The 18,139-nt window shown below is 41.6% G+C and overlaps 1 protein-coding gene across 1 annotated transcript in view; it reads right to left on the bottom strand.

Annotated features, from left to right (window-relative positions):
- Positions 1 to 17,317, bottom strand: part of TFG (trafficking from ER to golgi regulator) — an 18,692-nt gene extending 1,375 nt beyond the window's left edge. Inside the window, exons 1-9 of the mRNA XM_010720668.3 lie at positions 17,214 to 17,317; positions 15,779 to 15,882; positions 11,862 to 12,070; positions 9,044 to 9,127; positions 7,773 to 7,919; positions 6,321 to 6,488; positions 4,040 to 4,183; positions 2,043 to 2,132; positions 5 to 24 (exon numbers count right to left, since the gene is read on the bottom strand). Of these exons, the coding sequence (XP_010718970.1) occupies positions 5 to 24; positions 2,043 to 2,132; positions 4,040 to 4,183; positions 6,321 to 6,488; positions 7,773 to 7,919; positions 9,044 to 9,127; positions 11,862 to 12,045 (837 nt within the window). The 5' untranslated portion in view covers positions 12,046 to 12,070; positions 15,779 to 15,882; positions 17,214 to 17,317. The remainder of the gene's footprint in view (positions 1 to 4; positions 25 to 2,042; positions 2,133 to 4,039; positions 4,184 to 6,320; positions 6,489 to 7,772; positions 7,920 to 9,043; positions 9,128 to 11,861; positions 12,071 to 15,778; positions 15,883 to 17,213) is intronic.
- Between the last annotated feature and the right edge of the window lie 822 nt (positions 17,318 to 18,139).

Below are 18,139 nucleotides of genomic sequence, written 5' to 3'. Positions count from 1 at the left end.
CGGCCTGCTGCGGGCTGTAGCCGGCTGTGGGAGGAGAGACGGGTAAGGCATGGCATGACACCGAGGGCACATGCACAGTGACCGCGGTGACGGCAGAAGTAGCACGATAAGCACAGACAAGCAAACGTAAAGAACTGCGAGTTTTCCTGCTGTCACGTAAACGCAGCCTGGTATTCCCACAGCCAACAAGAAATTTAGAAGACAGACAAACAGCATTTTACCATCACAGCACGTTAAAAGTAAAAAAATCTTCCTTGACAAACAAGGCAAAATGTAGCCTTTTTCCCCCAAAAAACCCGAAACCAAACTGTCATGAAAAGACAGTTAGTGCTCAGTGCACTTAAGTCAGTGTGTTGGTTACATTGTAGATGCTTTCAGTTCTTTAAAAGCAGACTTAAGTTCAACAGAAATTGTGCAGAGCAAAATACTTGAGTACAAAACTCCCATTGAAACATGTCCCAACTTGGTGTTTCTGCATAAAACCAGCTTCCAAAAGGAACTTCTCTTGTTGAAGACTTTAAAATAGCATTAGTTCCCTTTATGAAGAAATAGCTACTTTTATCCATCACGAAACACACCTGCAGCTACTCGCAATGAAACCTCTCCATTGACTGGAATCCTGTCAGCATTAAATACCAGACACACAAGTTATTAAAAGTGCACAGCCCTGAACAGAAAGAGTAAGGATCGAAGAATGTACTGCAGTATATTTTGAACTCACCTTGAAACTGGGATTAAAATTTACTCATGAAACAAACCTTGAAAGGCTGCGTGTTCACTACCATGAGCAAATCTTCTTGTCTAGCAGAGCTACTGGGCAGAGTGGGAACGCATCCTGCACTGTGGGATGGGGGTTCGGGAGGTAATCCTCATGGGCACAACAGCAACAAGCAGATGAATAACCACTTCCAAGTAAAACTTTTCAATGGCAGCTGTCAAAAGGTCCTCACAATGAGACCGCTTCTGACCGATCTGATTAATCGTGAAATGGGTTTTGGGAAACACGAGGAGCTCCATATAACTTCTGGCGATAATGGCTTCTTAATGGAGATATTCTAAGAACTGGGGACGCAGAACTCATTTTACACTATAGATACTGCAGGAACTTCTGCAGTAAAATAACAGTTTAGATCATGGTGGGAAATGATTAGCACATAGATGGAAACTTCTTTAAGCCTAACTTCAGCAGAAGGAACGAGACTGGCGGCAGTCTGTCATGGATGTCTAACTACACAGAGCACAGGAACAAGGGATGAGGCACAAACCCTCCATTCCAAGTTTTCTAGGATTCTTATCCAAGATAAACACGGGAATTTTTTCATAAGCCACACAACTGTTCTCATCTACATCAAATCTCATGCACTTCCCCTGTATATATTGTGGGGGGGAAAAAAAACAGTGATGCAGGCTGTTTTCTGAGTTACTTAACAGTGTGGAAGTCTTTGCTTGTTTTAAACGATCTTGGTTAAACTCCGACATGACAAATGCTTTCTATCTTCTTCTAAAAGCCATAAGCAATTGGAGATGTACATCCATCTTTGTACTGTAGCATACGCTATCCATTATTAGATGCCAGCCTCTGCTGAAGCAAATAACTAGAAATTCTGAAGTCAAGTTTATTTTGGAGACACACAAAACCTAGAGTTTTATATTTGCAGACACACCACTAATGCACTAAACATGGTCTCCTGTCAAAAGCAGTAGCTCCTTTAGTTGAGGCATCTGTTAAGTTGAGGCATCTTTGCTAGAATGCCAAGATGCAGACCTCAACCCTAAAGACTGCTCACGCTTTATTTCACCTACTTTGCTACCAGTGCATTCTTCTGACAGGTGGGTAGAAATGAAATACCAGAAGTGCAACTCTAGTAGAAACACACACTGACAGCATTTGCTAACTGGTCATTTTTTAATTGTGCCCATTTCCCTCAGAAGCGCAGGTGTTTGAGATGCTCAGCACCCTGAGCTGCCCCACACATTCAGGATCCACAGCTCTGAGGGCTGGACATCCCCCAGCCACACCACAGTTTGCAGGAGCTGCTTACCTGGGTACTGCACGCCGTACTGCTGCTGGGGCTGCGCCTGTGGCTGCTGGGCAGGGTAACCCGGCTGCTGGTACTGCTGGTACATCTGGCCTGGGGACAGAGAACTCTGTTGGTTGGGAGCTGGTACCTGAGCTATGTAACAAAGATCAGATGCACAACATCCTAGCGGTTTGCAGAAATAACATGTACAAATCACAGATTTTAGTTTCTGAGCCGTGCCATTCTGAAGACAGAACAAATAGTCCTAATTTGATGTGGGGGCTGCTATTTCAGGGGATGCCAAGAGCTATATACCTTAATTAGAACTACACTGCTGTGTAACAGAGCAGGAATCTTTACATGGCTTGCTAACTTCTCCAGAACTTATGCTGTAAGTTAAAGTACTTCAGAAGTTAAACATGTCCTCAGATTGTCTGTTTATAATAGTTTTTAAAGACTATTTCTTTACAAAGTACTGTAGCAGTGATACATTATTTATTCTGACCACATTTGCTAGACAAGTCCTCCATCTCTTAACATCTGACTCGCTGTAAGCCAGGTTTTCTTAAGAGTCCCAGGGGTACAGCCCCTAAAACTGAAATAAAACTGTACATTCTTAAGGTTGGGTATTCTAATTCAATGCTGATTTTTCCTAAATTTACTTTGTTCATTTTCTTGGCAAGCAGAGGCAGAATACTTGTTTTGACTTAACCTATGGGCCCTGCTTAGGTTTTCTGCTTCTGCTGTTTCTCGTTTGAATAACACGCACAAAGAACAAAACTAATTATCTGCCAAACCAAAGCTTAGCTGAACTGGAGCAGACTCAGAGACTTCACTACTATGAAGTGTTACTGTACCATCAGTCATTCTGCAAAGACCAGCAGGCTGTATATAAATAGAACTGCAAACCTTATCGTCTGAATTGCACTAAGACAGTAAAGGGAGCTCTCCTCCAAGTCCTCCCACATCCCCATACGTGCCGTTGCAGCAGGACTCCTCTCTTCCTTTTAACTCTGTGTTAACTGCAGCTCAAAGCAAAAGTGTTTTACATTCCCACTAACCCTTCAAAACTTTATTTGGTATACAACTGTTATGAGAGGAAGAGTGCTGAGCAGAAGGTCTGAGGAGAATGCAAAGCACGTAACACACTTCTTTGTTGTGCTGAATAAATTCAAACTGGTGAATGCTTGAAACTTTTGATCGGGGGAGGCAAGCCACTCAGAAGTATCAGCACAGAGATTTAATGATCTTCACAAAGAAAAGTAACTAATAACTAATAATAATATCATACCCAATGCCATTTTTAAAAATCCTGGGTTTTAAGAAAATCTTTTAAAAGACTGTATATATATCAAACATTGAATCATTATTATAGCTTTAAGCCACAAAGATGACTTCTTTTTCATTTATATCCCTTAAATAGTATAAGAGAAATAAGCAAAACAGGCTGAAAGCAGCAAAAACAAGCTGTTCCACTTCAACCAACAGCTTTCATGCACAGACCTAACTATGGATTGCTCAAATACTCTGCTCAGTCACAGTGTTACTGCTAACCACCAGGAAGGGATTTCAAGTGACTGTGGACACTGTGGTCACTGTCACCAATGTCTCTTATACCTGTCTATTAGATCAGTAAAGAAAGTAGTTGAGTGTTTTACCTTGTTTCTGCATCAAAATACAGAAATATCTTTACAACATGTTTGGTATGGAGGTCCAAGCAACAAAGCAAGTCATGCCATAGCTGTGTCTAGAACTAAGCAGGTCTGAAAGCTCAGTGCTCTTAGAAAACATGAACAGAATATTGAAACTCCCCAAGTTACATCGCTACCCTTTCAAATGGAGCTACTGCTCCACCTGCCGATCGTATGTTGAATGACACATAGGAAAAAAGCATTCTGCCTGGTGGGAATTTGTAGCTGCGTACTGACTGTGGTCCTGCTAATTAGAAACCGTAGGTACAGAGCACATGGATTCAGGCAGCAGCACTCATGTCAAACAGCAGAGAAGGCACTCCTCACCTTCCACCTGCTGACCTGTCTGTGGCTGTGCTCCCGGGTACGGCGCCTGCTGGGGCTGCACACCAGGGGGGTGGGCTGCAGAAGAGGAGGAAGCGATGCTGTCTGGTGTTCCCGATCGTTCTTCTGCAGGAGCACTGGGTGGGCCTAGAGGAGAGAGAACAAAATGCATTAAACTAAATAAAGACAGAGTTTGAATAACAAGCCCACACCCTTGCAAAGTTTTAAATAGTTCTTTCAGTTTTCCGTAGATTTACCTTTGGAAGTATATATTTGCACATCTCAAGTCTATTTTAAAAATATATGGGGGAGGAAATTTCCCACCTCTCTCAAATCAAAGTCACTCAAATTTCATGCTCTTCCGCTTTGTGGATAAGGCCCTCCATAACAGCACTGTTTCTGCAGCTTCAGGCACTCACCCTGCACTTATGCTCCACAGGCTTGCTGCATTTGGACAGAACACACACCTAACATACCTCATTCTTCTGCACCCAGAACGAAGGTGCAAAGCTGCAGGAAATTATTCAAATGCTGTCATGTTTTGCTGTGGCTCATACGGGCCCGGGCAATGAAATGTTTTACCAGCAGTCACACAGCATATGAACAGAACACCTCTACAGGATGTCTTAGATTTGCAGACCCACACAGGATACGGCCGGTGTCAGTCTGAAAGCAATTGTTTGCTTGGAGAACTGTGAAAGTATTCCAGCTACTGAGCAGCACCCAAAAAAAGCGTGGAGACAGAGAATTCAGTTTTTATTTAAGTTAATGAGAAGGTGTGAAATAAGCACGTGAACAGGCATGGCATACTACAGTTAAAGTCAAAATACTTTGTTAGAAGCAAGGGAACTTAAACCCAAATCTTTCCAGCTCTTAGGTTTATGAGTACAATGTATGATAAGCTGCTTTCAAATACATGCATAGAGTTAAACAAGATTATTAGACTTTCTGCGAATGCACTACTGTAAGATAATTGTATTTATGCATGCAACAGGCATATAATTGCATTTTCACATTACCCTTACTAGGGGCAAAGTGAATTGAAGCTGCCCACTTCTGATTTTGGCTTTAAAGCAACAATCCTGCAGTTACACGTGTAGGAATGTGATATCTCAATATCCTGCTTAAATGGTCCTTTATGAAGTCCTTTGTGCATTCAAAGCATAGCCAGTTCACTCTATCAAAAGAATTATGGAGATACACAGATCTTAAAATACCACTGATGCTACAATGAAAGCATTAACTGACAGTGAAGCTTTGTACCCAAACAGAAATCACTCCTTTGAAAATCAGCTCATATTTTCAGCCAGCTGTAGTTCACAGTTTCATATAACAGTTGATCACTCAGAAGTAGTTCACTATAAATTTTCAATTACCATCAAATCTTTACCAAGTGTGTGAAATAACTATGCTGTGACATACCCAAAACACTACATGCAGGAAGAGATTGCTCAAGACCATATGAAATCATATAAAGACCACACTGGTCTAAAGTGAACATGGCAAATCCTGTTAATAGTAGGTTTTTCAGGTAACGATGTCATATTAAATTTTGTCAGAGTCAAGAAAATCCTGTGCAAAGTCATTTCTCTGTATTTTGCATCACACTCCCTGTTACATCCTGCATTCCTTTTACAATTTCAGCTATCTTGTCTTAAGCTGACTGTATTCAGTTTAGTATAAACTGCATTTAAACTTTTTGCATTCTCCTATTAGTCATACTGGTACTAACAACCATGCAGTTCTCCAAGAGCAATCATCATTCTGACAAGTAAGCAACTCCTTTCCGTTAAGATTAAAAAACGCTGTCACTGTTTACTTTTGAAATGCAAAAGAGAAAATATGGGGTTATACAAACCATTCTGACCGACCCAAGGAGCAGAACACAAGCTGAGAAGCTAAGCTGAACCACAAGATCGATCCCTAAGGCCAAGCAGTGGATCCCATTCTTCCATCACTGGCAGTTACCAATTAAGTTACTGTACATTACTTATTTTAGTACTAGCTTTAATTAGTTAAAACAAAAAAATAATGAACTATTTTTGACTCCAAGCTACAACATCAAGCTACAACCAACAGCAACATTTTGGCACTTTGTACACAGAACTTAGCAAGCCTGTTTACAATACCTTGATGCATCACACATTTTAGAATTCTGAAAAGAAATAGCCAATACAGAATGCAACTTAATACATCTAAAAAACAAATGCTCTGTTGCAAATCAACCGTTAGGTAATCACTTATTAATAGGCTTTGCTTTCTTTTTCATAAGACGTATTCTTACCTGACACCTGATCATCTGTCAAGCCAAATGCTGACATGACATTCTTGCTGATTTCATCCTGATTCTTTAGTGGATCGAATGCAGACATGCTTGCTGCTATAACTTGAGTGGATGGCTTAACATTAGAGTCAGCAGCAGCAGGCTTTTCTTCCCTACCATCCACAGCATCTACAAAACAAAATGCCCTGGTTTGAATTCTCAAAAACTCAAAAAAAAAAAAACCTGCTGAAAGGCTTATGTTAGAACAATGTGATTAATCAGTGCTGTATCTGAAAATGTGATGAACCACAAAGCTGAGGTCTCATTGCATAGTGAAGGATGCACTGACACTGGAGCATCAAATCTCTTCAGTCTGAAGTTCAAAGGTTCCCGCTACAACAAATTGTTCTGGTATGATACGCAAACTGAGAATTCTAAATTAAGAACACTTATAGAACAGCTTCCAATTTATTATATTGTTTCATGAACTGTAGATCTTGTTCTGTTCCCCTCCTCCCCCAGTTCCACTCCCCACGTTGATGGATGAAGCTCATTATCCCTGCAGAACTGATTCCCTCTGAAGCCCCTTTTCTTTCATGGGGCTCCATTTTCACTGAGAAACAAACAAGTGCAGGTAGAGTTTAAAGTGGCTGTTTGCACTCTATGATCATCACATTAACCTCCTTCCAAACAGTTTATAGCCCAAATTCCCAGTATTCCACCAAAATTAGTCACTGCTTATGTTGTACAACAGGGGATGGATTTTTGAAGGTTTTCCTGTTAAAGTAACAAAAGCAATGTTTCTTAAGAGAAAGGCTGAAGCAGCTAGTTTACCACTTTACTTGGAACTCTGTATTCCATTCTTCTATGCTAGGAGATCACTGTCTCAAAACTGGGAGAATATGAGTTCCTCCCCCATTTCACCCCCTCCCCCATAATCCTTTCCCTTGTGCTGCTTACCCTGAGACAGCTCTGATGCTGGTCTGAGCTCAAAATGTCTGGATTCAATTTCCTAACCTGGCAAAAGAAGTGAATATAATTTTTGCTGAATTAGCCTTTCACTGTTCTAGTGACTCAAACCTGCTTAGCAACATGACAAGATAAGCACCAGAGCTAGCCCAAAGTAAGCAGTGGGAGTGCTCAGCTGGGAGCAAGATCTTCCCTCTTCAGCAACAACATACTATTAATTTAGCTGGAAGCCCTGTCAAAAAGCTGTCCTGACTCACAAGCATTAGTTACAGCGTTTACACACATGACAACAAAAATCATACTTGGAGGTGTTATTTCTAAGTTAACTTACTGCTTTACTTCAAATAAACTGAGATAGATTCTGCCTCTGAAATAGCTGAAACGTTACAAATTGAGCAAAGATCAAGAATGATCACAACCAGTACTCAAGACCTCATCTTTCACTCTGTTAAACAGCACGCATCTCAGCAAACCAAACCCAAAAGTCTTTGCCAGGCTGCCTACCACTTTCAGGCAGGTTGGTGGAAACCCCTGGTTCAGTGGGTGGCTCTAAACAGTCCAGTAAGCGATTGACTTTATTGCGAAGTTCTATCAGCTCTCGACGCAGGTATTTCACCTGATTGGATTCTAGGGGTCTCGGCTGTCCATTAACTGCAAAACAGCAATTACATACATTTACGACTGTAATAACGTATTGATATTCAGTTTAAAATTGAAAGAAAACCAACTCAGCGTTCCCAACTTCAGAATCATCCTACTTGGTGAAGTTTGGAGTATCACACAGTGAGTAAACACAGCCTAAACACACTCTAGAGTTTACTGTTTCTTTATATAATCTCATTTTAGCCTGACACTACTGAGAACCAGAGTAAATCTTGCAGCAAGTTTCTGCACTGCTTACTCAATTTCCATGACTCTACCCTGAACAATACGAACACCATATCTGGTTGTGGAAATCATTAGACTGTGCCTTTAGAACTAAGGCAGCACACACAACACTCCTGCACCTTGAGAACAGGGTCAGCTTTCCAATTAAAATCTGCCTGCTATTCTGTGGAAGTATGTGCAAAATTACCAACAGCAACCTGAAAATAGAGAATTATTTTATCAAAGGCAAAATGATAAAAGTTAAAATCTATTATACTAGAAGCATTTGACGTTATTTTTAATAGTGTCCTAGCAACACTGCAAGTTTATCATCAAAGTTTCTCACATGCCTGTGAAGAAAACCCCCCTACACAAAGGCTGGAGTGGAAGATAACATGAAAAATAACATTACAGCAAAACAACTGACCCTTTGTTTTTGTATGCCAGTTAATGTAAGCCACCTTATAAAAACTGAGATTCAGTTTCTCCAAATTCAGATATCATGTGAAAGAGCAAGAGAGAAAACAGATGCCACATATTAATCCATTGTTTGTAATTTACTGATTTCTACCAACATGATAAAAACCAAAAATCGTAGAATAATAGAATGAATCACAGAATGGCCTGGGTTGAAATGATCATCTAGTTTCAACCCCCCTACTACGTGCAGGGTCACCAACCACCAGACCAGGCTGCCCAGAGCCACATCCAGCCTGGCCTTGAATGCCTCCAGGGATGGGGCATCCACAGCCTCCTTGAGCAATCTGTGCAGTGTGTGTCACCACCCTGTGTGTAAACCTTCCTTCTAATATCTAACCTAAACCTCCCCTGTCTCAGTTTAAAACCACTCTGCCTGAATTTTAATAAAGGTTATTTAAAAAAAGGTATGAACCATGTTAGACACTTACCAAACAACGTCAGCTTGAGTATCCTGCTGCACTGAATTGCAAAGGAAAGATCTGAGCTATCAAAAATTGTTATAAGATCTCCATCTGAAAAGAATATTTAAAAAGTTACATTAAAGCAAGGCCTATTCACTACTGAACTTAATGTAGGGGCCGAAGTGTTACTTTATTTCTATATAATGACATTCCCTATTTGATTCCAAAGCTACTAGAAAAGAGGCTACCAATCAACATTATCACTTACCATACCCCATTATGTATATGAAAACTGAAGATATAGAAGTGAAAACCAGAGGTTTTGCTCTGTGGTTACTAAGCAAGACTTAGCTCTGTGCTTCCTGACCTACAATCGATTAGAAACACTTACTGTTGATTCAAAAGGCATTGCAGTAAGTTGGGTCAAAAGAAATATTTACAGAATGAGGAACTCTTTCCAAGAAAAATAGAGTCCTCTAAAATATTTCTTAAAGGCATCATCACAAGAAAGCAGCAAGTTAAACTTCTGCAAAACACAAAAACATACCATTTTAATGCCAGGACCAGTGTGCATGAAAATTATGCACAGAAGTTAAGGCAGAATTATGAGTGGCTTCAGAAAATGGCCTACAAGATGGAGACAAGTGCTCCACCAGGTTTGGAGGGTAAGGAACTCTGAAGCAGCTGGACATATTTCAATCTTTCTCATGATTGAAGCAAACTTAAATAACAACTTTAGCCTAGCTAAAACAAAGGGAAGAATACCACTGACCTCATACAGCAATCAAACTGAACCCCATTCTATTAACTCTTCCCTCAAACATTCTCAAACAAAAAGTATAGCTTATAGTGGTGACTATGTTGAAAAATAGTGCTTTGTAGCTGAGAATTTGTTCTATCAAATAATATTATTGTGCTTTTTCATAGAATCGTATCATAGAATGGCCTGGGTTGAAAAGGAGCACAATGATCATGTAGTTTCAACCCCCCTGCTATGTGCAGGGTCTCCAACCACCAGAGCCACATCCAACCTGGCCTTGAATGCCTCCAGGGATGGGGCATCCATAGCCTCCTTGGGCAACCTGTTCCAGTGTGTCACCATCCTCTGTGTGAAAAACTTCCTCCTAATATCTAACCTAAACCTCCCCTGTCTCAGTTTAAGACCACTCCCCCTTGTCCTATCACTATCCCCCCTCGTAAACAGCCATTCCCCTCCTGTTTATACGCTCCCTTCAAGTACTGGAAGGCCACAATGAGGTCTCCCCGGAGCCTTCTCTTCTCCAAGCTAAACAAACCCCCAGTTCCCTCAACCTTTCCTCATAGGAGAGGTGCTCCAGCCCTCTGATCATCTTAGAGGCCTTCCTCTGAACCCACTCCAAGAGCTCCACGTCCTTCCTGTATTGGGGGCCCCAGGACTGGACGCAGTACTGCAGATGGGGCCTCAGAAGAGCCAAGTAGGGAGAAACAATCACCTCCCTCTCCCTGCTGGCCACCCCTTTTTTAATGCAATCCAGAACACAGTTGGCTTTCTGGGCTGCAAGCACGCACTTCTGGCTGGTGTCCAGTTTCTTGTCCACCCGGACCCCCAAGTCCTTCTCTGCAGGGCTGCTCTCAAGGAGATCTTCCCTTAGGTTTCTATGGAATTCAATAGGAGGCATTACTTTCAGAGTAACCTACATATATGCAGCCCTAGATGATTCCTCTTCACTCAGTGTGGCCCATGCAAGCTAAAAGGCTGGACACTCACAATCTACAGCAACAAACAATTTCCATATCACAGTGGAGAAGCAGTATATTCTGAGACACAATAAGCTAAAATTAACAGTAGGAGGTGTCTAGGCTGTTACAGGCAACTGAAGAATGAAACTGCAATTACAGCGCTCCACTACACACAGTTATTTTTTCAAAATATAAAAAAAAGACAGACATACATAAAAACAGAGAATTATACTTAAAGAACAGGCAAGAACACAAAAAAGGGACAAGATGCTCTAATCTCATGAGAAAGAATTCACCCACTTTCTTTTACCTTTCCCATTCCAGAAAGGAAAAATAATACGTGATAAGATGAGAAACAAAACTACTGCAAATCCACACAGCTTTCTCCTACCACAGGCCAAGATCCCCAAAAAAGCTCATAATTGCATATCATTTTTTATGAGAAGTAGTCTCTCTCAAACCTTTATAAAACTGAAAAACTGCCTGAGTCATTCAAGAGTAGAGATGTATGAACAGAAGTTACTTTACATTTTAGGTCCCACAGACAGTGCTAAAGCTATTAAGAAAGAATGAACCTGCAGTAACACAGCACTTCTATTTACACATCAGGAATACCATCCCCTCCGCCCTCTCTTCCACACTGACATTCTAAGATGAAAAAACCCTCGAGACCACAACAATCACATCATAATCTCAAACAATGCATCTTGCATATTGTGAAAGTACTGCATAAAAATCATTTTTTAAGTCTAAAGAGAGCCTGTGTTAAATCATGCGTGTTAATTCAACTTTCACCCTTCAAATCCACCCTCCCACACAAAAAAAAAGGTTCAATAGGTAGCTAGCAGAGAAATCTGAAACAGCATCAGCAGAAGAATGAACTTTCAAATTGCTGATATTCCAAAAACGCTGGCAGAAATAGTATGGTAAGACAGCGTAACCACAAAAGATAGATTCTATTGATTGAATCAAATCATTTTATGAGAAATCGTCCACAATTTGCCAACAGTATTTTGGACACCTTTGTAAAGGTGAGTTGCACAGTTTAAGTTCTGTGTAATTTCTGGATAAATGGTATCAGAGCAACAGTAGTCATTACACTGCAACAGCAGTAATTAAACCTTACCTTCATCTTTATATTTTATTGTGACTTCATCGTTGCTCAGAAGTTTTCCTCTAAAAACTCTTTGCATCATTAACACTAACTCATCATAGGTGATATCCTCATTATGGATAGGAATTCTCCTAATGTCTTCACCAAGCTGAGCTTTTATGATCAGCTTCCCACTTAAGTCCAGCTGCCCATTCATGGTGGATTCTTTGTCACCTCCAGACCTATTAACAACAAAAACATTAAAAACATACTTTAGAGAATTAAATTGCTAACAACTTCAATGTGACTGATGACAGTTCAGATGCTTTCCATGCTCTAAAAAAGAAAAGCTCTTGAACCATCTAGAAAACCTCTCTCAAACACATTCTACAATGCACCAGTTTCTCAAACAGTGAAGTAGATCATATGCTTTCTGAGCTCAGGGGCAAAGCAAAGGTAGCTGGAGGGGACACAGGCAGGATAGCTGATCCAGCTTGGCCAAAGGGATGTATGTCCCACACTGCATGGTGTTGCACTCAGGAAAGGGGTATGTTTGGAGGGAAGGCATTTGTCTTCCCAAGAAACCTTCACATGTGGTGAGCTCAGCTCTCCTACGATTAGGTTAGCTTAGCCGTTAGGTTACTGAACACCCATCTGGCTGCTGATGGGAGGTAGTAAATGAATTCCTTGTTTGCTTTGCACATGGCTTTATCTGTCTTTATCACAACCTATGAGGTTTCATACTTTTACATTTGTGATTCTCTTCCCCATCCCACCTGGGGAGGATAAGCAAGTGGCTATGTGCTACTTAGCCTCTCATGGTTAAATTACAACAATCTTTTTGGGATCCAACCTGGGGAACAAAGGGTTCCACAACAGATGAGTGTACTGGACTAAATTTATACATACTACAGCTGTTTAACTGCTAAGTGCTGTGACTCTGTGAAGTGACAGGCTCCCGTGCATTTTCACAGGGATTACTTGCCTAACTGTATTTCAGAGTCCAGCACTTCTTAATGGCTGCTTTTGCTTCTGACATCTGGTCTACTCCTTATCATCTTGCTTTACTGTGTCGGAACATTCTGGAAACAACCATGGTCATGAATCTGGGCTGGAAGACTGCAAAGACATCACTGTTGTCCCCATGCTGCTCTACTGGATAGGCTGCGACTTCAGGCTAAACTCAAGACAGAGGAACTGCGACCTCTGCATCGGCCTGCACAGGAGAATGTGCGCTCTGAAATGTCCATGGCAATGGAAACGTCCACTCTGGAGCAAGCACACCTCAAGGCATGCAGAAGCCTGTGTTAAGTATACCTCGCCGTGCCCGTGTCTGCAGACAAAGCCATGCCAGAATACTTCAAAGCATTTGTGGCTGTGGATAAGATCATGATACAGTGGTGTCTGAAGGGACCACGACCAATGAAAAGGCCATGACACAGAAGGTATATCTCAAAGTAACTACAGCTATGGATAAGTCCATACTGCAGCAGGTATACCTCAGAAGAGGCTTTGGCCCATTACAAAGCTCACATCAGAAGAGGCAAACCTTGAAACACCTTTGGCTATAGATATGTCCATGACACAATAGGTAGACCTCTATCTACTGGACAAGCCCAGGCTGGAGCAAGGAAAAGGGTATGAGTTGACTTCGATGTTAAATCTTATGGCCTGGTGAAAAAGGACACGGGATGGAGGTAGTAATGGCTATGCCTTCAAACTGTTGAGACCCATTATGCATGTTAAAGGAGGTACTATAGAAGGAACCACACAAACAAGACGACAAGCCTCACAAGAAGCAGTATGTCCTGTTCACTGATGTCTTAGTGTGGGAAAGCATCAGAGGTGGAAGGCAGCTATATGGAGTCCTGTGCAACAGGTCACAGAAACTGCTGAAGAGGTTGAATTAATTTACAGAAGTGAAAACCATCTAGCCAGCTTTAGATATTACCAAGTGAGAAAAGTGGCTGGTGCTCTACTTCTATACTGACTCATGGAAGGTGGCAAATACCCTGTGTAGGTGGTTACAGCTGTGGAAGCAGAACAGCTGGCAGTACAGAGGCAAACCTATCTGGGCTGCTGCACTGTGGAAAGATAGTGCTATTCAGGTAGAGAACATAGTTGTAAAAGCACATCACATAGATGCCCCTGTACTTGAAGAAAACCAAAACAATCAGCAGGTTGCTAGGATTGAAGCAGCCACAGCAAGCATCATGTGCTTACAATGGTGGAAGCAACTAGATATCTGGAAATATACCATGTGCCACATGCCACTGCCCAAAACACTACCCTGGATCTCGAAAAGCAAGTCTTGTGGCAACACGGTACTCCAGAAGGAACTGAGTCAGACAACAGGACTCCTTTCCAAAACCATCTCATAGACACCTGAGCCAAAGAGCATGACACTGAGTGGGTGTATCACACCCTCAGCTGGCACCAGCCTCCAGGAAAATCAAGAAATACAATGAGCTATTAAAAACTGCATTAACAGCAATGGGTGTTGGCACATTCAAACACTGAGGCACATTTAGCAAAAGGGATCTGCTAATCAAGTTGGCCCTTCCCAGTTAAAACTCCCACATACTGTATAAGGAAATACAGTCCTTCTAGTGCACTAGGATGAAAACCATCCTGGGCCAGACAGCCATGGTTATCCCTCCCTCAGACGAAGGGAAGCAGTCATAGGACTGCTTTTGGTCAAGGACCAAAGTGCACTTAGTGGTTAATACAGAAGGATGGAGATGTTTGGTGTGTACCTAAAGGGGAATCTTATGTTGAATGAGAACAGATAATAATTCAAAATTTGTGATGTTACTTGCTACATAATACTGTATATGATGTTACCAAGATTCATAAATTTTGATGGAACTGAGCAAAGTGCAGCAGTGATAGAGCTGGATAAGCATACACTCTCCTGTCCTGAAAGACTGTTATGGCAGATAGAACCTAAAGTCATGGACAAAAGGAACACAAAGTACATTTAAGATGGATGGCCCATAGACTAAGGGAATGATGTGTGTGTATATATATTAAAATACAGGAAAGGTGGTATTGATTAACTGGGTCACATTGCCAAGTATGTAACCAGAGCACAACATAGTTGATATAGAATCAAGGGAAAATACTGTTCTGGTTTCAGCTGCAATAGTTAATTTTCTTCCTAGTAGCTGCTACAGTGCTGTGCTTTGGATTTAGGATGAGAATAACACTGAAAGCATACCAATGTTTTAGTAGTTTGCTCTGGACAGCTGACCCAACCTGGCCAAAACAGATGTTGTGCTCAGCAATAAAAGCTGAGAGAAAGGAGAAAAGCTGGGAAGGGGGTGGAGGGGAGAACATTTGGAATGATGGCGTTCATCTTCCCAATTAACTGTTACATGCGATGAGCCCTGCTTTCCTTGAAGTGGCTGAACACTTGCCTGCTAATGAAGCAGGAAGTAGCAAATTAATTTCTTGCTTTGCTTTGGCTGTGTGCGTGGCTTTTGTTTTACCTAGCAGAACATCTTTATCTCAAATCACGAGTCCTCACAATTTCCGTTCTGATTCTCTCCTCACTCTCACCACAGCAGCTGTGTGGTGCTGAGCAAAGAGACAAGCACCTACTGAACAAAACTCATTCTCTTAAAAGAATGAGAGGAGGTGGAAACAGAGAAATTCAGTCTAAGTGCAGAGAAAAGGGACCTGTTATTCACACAGCGAGGTAGCTGCAGAGACACTGATGAAATGGTAAAGTTTGTAATGGTGTTAATATCTGCTAATGCATTATACACATTTTACAGGTCTTGACTACAACTCTGTTTCAGTTCTACTTTGTTTCAGCAGAAGTTGGTTTTAAAAGGTTTCTTTGCAGAAGGCTTTTTAGAACAAAATTAGCATAAAAAATTAAATAGCACCCATACACAGGTCTTCTTTCATGTTTTTTACTAAACATGCATTTAGCAATACATTACCTTGTCTGTTTTATCGATGCTGGTTATTGGTCAAATTTCCCACCTCACTTCAGGACAGAGTTAGGATAAGCCGCCATGCACTATCAGTGGCAGAAAACAGGAAGCTGCATCAGAAAAAAATAAGAAAAGCTTTACTTACTGTCAAACTTCCTTAAACACTTCCACTTTAAAACATTTTAACAAATGTCCCCAGTTACAAAAATCCACTACTTTATCATATGTAACAATCACGTTTACACTTCTGAGTATGGTGCAGTCTGAGGTTCAACTAAAACAGATCTTGAACAAGAGTTTGAATTTCATAATTGAGGAAAGAACAGTGTTCATTTTTCTAAATTTTTAACTGCACATAGGAGCAACGTGTTCCTTTTTTATAAGGATAGTGATCTTCCCCACTGGTCTTAAAACGCTCATTTATATGGCCTCCAACTTAAAACCCCAGGTGAAGTTTTATTAATTAATTAAATCTAAGTTAAACTTACACTGATTTAGCACTATAAAAACCTAGAAATCCATTTCTGGAGCCTCTGTAGCATTAAGTGGTGCGTCCTTCAGGCAGCACCTGGACAGACTACCTACCAGCAATAACAGGGTAGTAATGCTACATTCCCACAAGCAGAACCACCAAACTGGGCAATTTTACATTACAGTCAGAAACACAGTGCTTAAAAATACTATCTGCCCCTAATCCAGCTTAAAAGCCTGTTTTTTTCCACTGAAAAGAGTGCAGTGAGCTCCCTGACATTCATGCAGCGCATCTCTTATTACACATGCTCATCGATCAGAGCCAAAAGACAGTGATTTAGCATACAAACTAACTCAATGAAAACATAATTCCCTCCCAACTGTTTCAGGTTCGAAAACAGGCAACAAGGCTTGTGAAGGGCTTGGAGAATATGCCCTACGAGGAGAGACGGAAGGAATTGGGGCTGTTCAGTTTGGGGAAGAGGAGGCTGAAGGGAGACCTTATTGCTCTCTTCCAATACTTGAAAGGTGATTGCAGCGAGAGCGGGGCTGGTCTCTTCTCACTGGTGACAGGATGAGGGGAAACGGCCTCAACTTGCGCCAGGGTAAGTTTAGGTTGGATATTAGGAAATACTTCTTTACAGAAAGGATTGTTAAGCACTAGAATAGGCTCTCCAGGGAGGTGGTTGAGTCACCATCTCTGAATGCGTTTAAAAACCATTTAGATGTGGTGCTCAGGGACATGATTTAGTGGCGAGTTGTTAGAATTAGGGTAGTATGGCTAGGTTGTGGTTGGACTTGATGATCTTTAAGGCCTTTTCCAACCCGAGTGATTCTATGATTCTATGTTAAGGGTACTCCACTCTATGCTTTCCTCTGTCTCATACACACATAGTTAATCTCTAACACTCATGATTTGAGTTTTAGACAATTTGATGGTAAACAGTGGGGAAAAGTGTGATCTTCTCACCCCTATGAAAGTGGTCTTCCCAGCTCTCTTCTTCCTGCTTCGCTTGGAAAGCTGGAACAAACAGACACGAGGAGCACAGGGCTGACACACAGCACAAGCCCAGGAGAATGGACAAAGCCCTTCCCCAGTCATTTAGTCTGGTGACTGCTCCCCTCCCTCCTCCATAGTATGAAACATCCACCTTTGCAAAAGGCTAGGCTCACTGCTAACAGGGAGATGGTAAGGCTGTGGTGACACACCAGGCAGGTGAACAAGAATACATCGCTTTTCTGATTCTTCACACCCACTTTGTAAAATGAGTAACATGCAGAGATGGGGCTACTCTTGCCCTGATCTTGCTGCAGCTCCAAGTACAATTTAATGCTCTGAACAAATACAGAAAATGCATCTACAAGTGGACTAAAAGTTCACTTAGCTTGCACCTCACACGGCTTAAACACCACAGCGGGGCACAGATTTGGCTTCTTTAGTATTAAGGCGCAGTTTAAAACTGACAACGGTAAGAACACAACCTCATCAGTCATTCTGCAGCCACGTTTCAGGGAACACACCTGAGCAGCTGTGGCCTTTGGAATGCATCACTTGTATCTCTGTGCTTGCTGCTGCTACATACTTACATGATTACATTGTCTTACTCACCGACAGTACGCACAGAAATACACTGCACGTCTAGCAAAGAATAAGAAAAGATAACAGGAAAACACTAAAATGCACTTTTTTCTTTTTTTTCTTTTTTTTTTTTGCCCAAGTGTTCTCCGCTCGGCTCAGGGTATGAGAAAGGAGACTCCCAACACTGCACCTGCTTGCAGCCGTCGCAGAGAACTACCCGAAACCTGCACAGAATCGCACAACGTTCCGGCTTCCCTCCCCACAACGTGACACAGCTAGATGGATCACCGCTCCCCAGCCGCAGCGAGGCAGGCCCG

This window comes from Meleagris gallopavo, chromosome 1 (genome assembly GCF_000146605.3).
Source record: "Meleagris gallopavo isolate NT-WF06-2002-E0010 breed Aviagen turkey brand Nicholas breeding stock chromosome 1, Turkey_5.1, whole genome shotgun sequence".
In the NCBI taxonomy this organism is placed as follows: domain Eukaryota; kingdom Metazoa; phylum Chordata; class Aves; order Galliformes; family Phasianidae; genus Meleagris; species Meleagris gallopavo.
The sequence above is the reverse complement of the archived record's forward strand: the minus strand, read 5'-3'. Positions and strand labels throughout refer to the sequence as shown.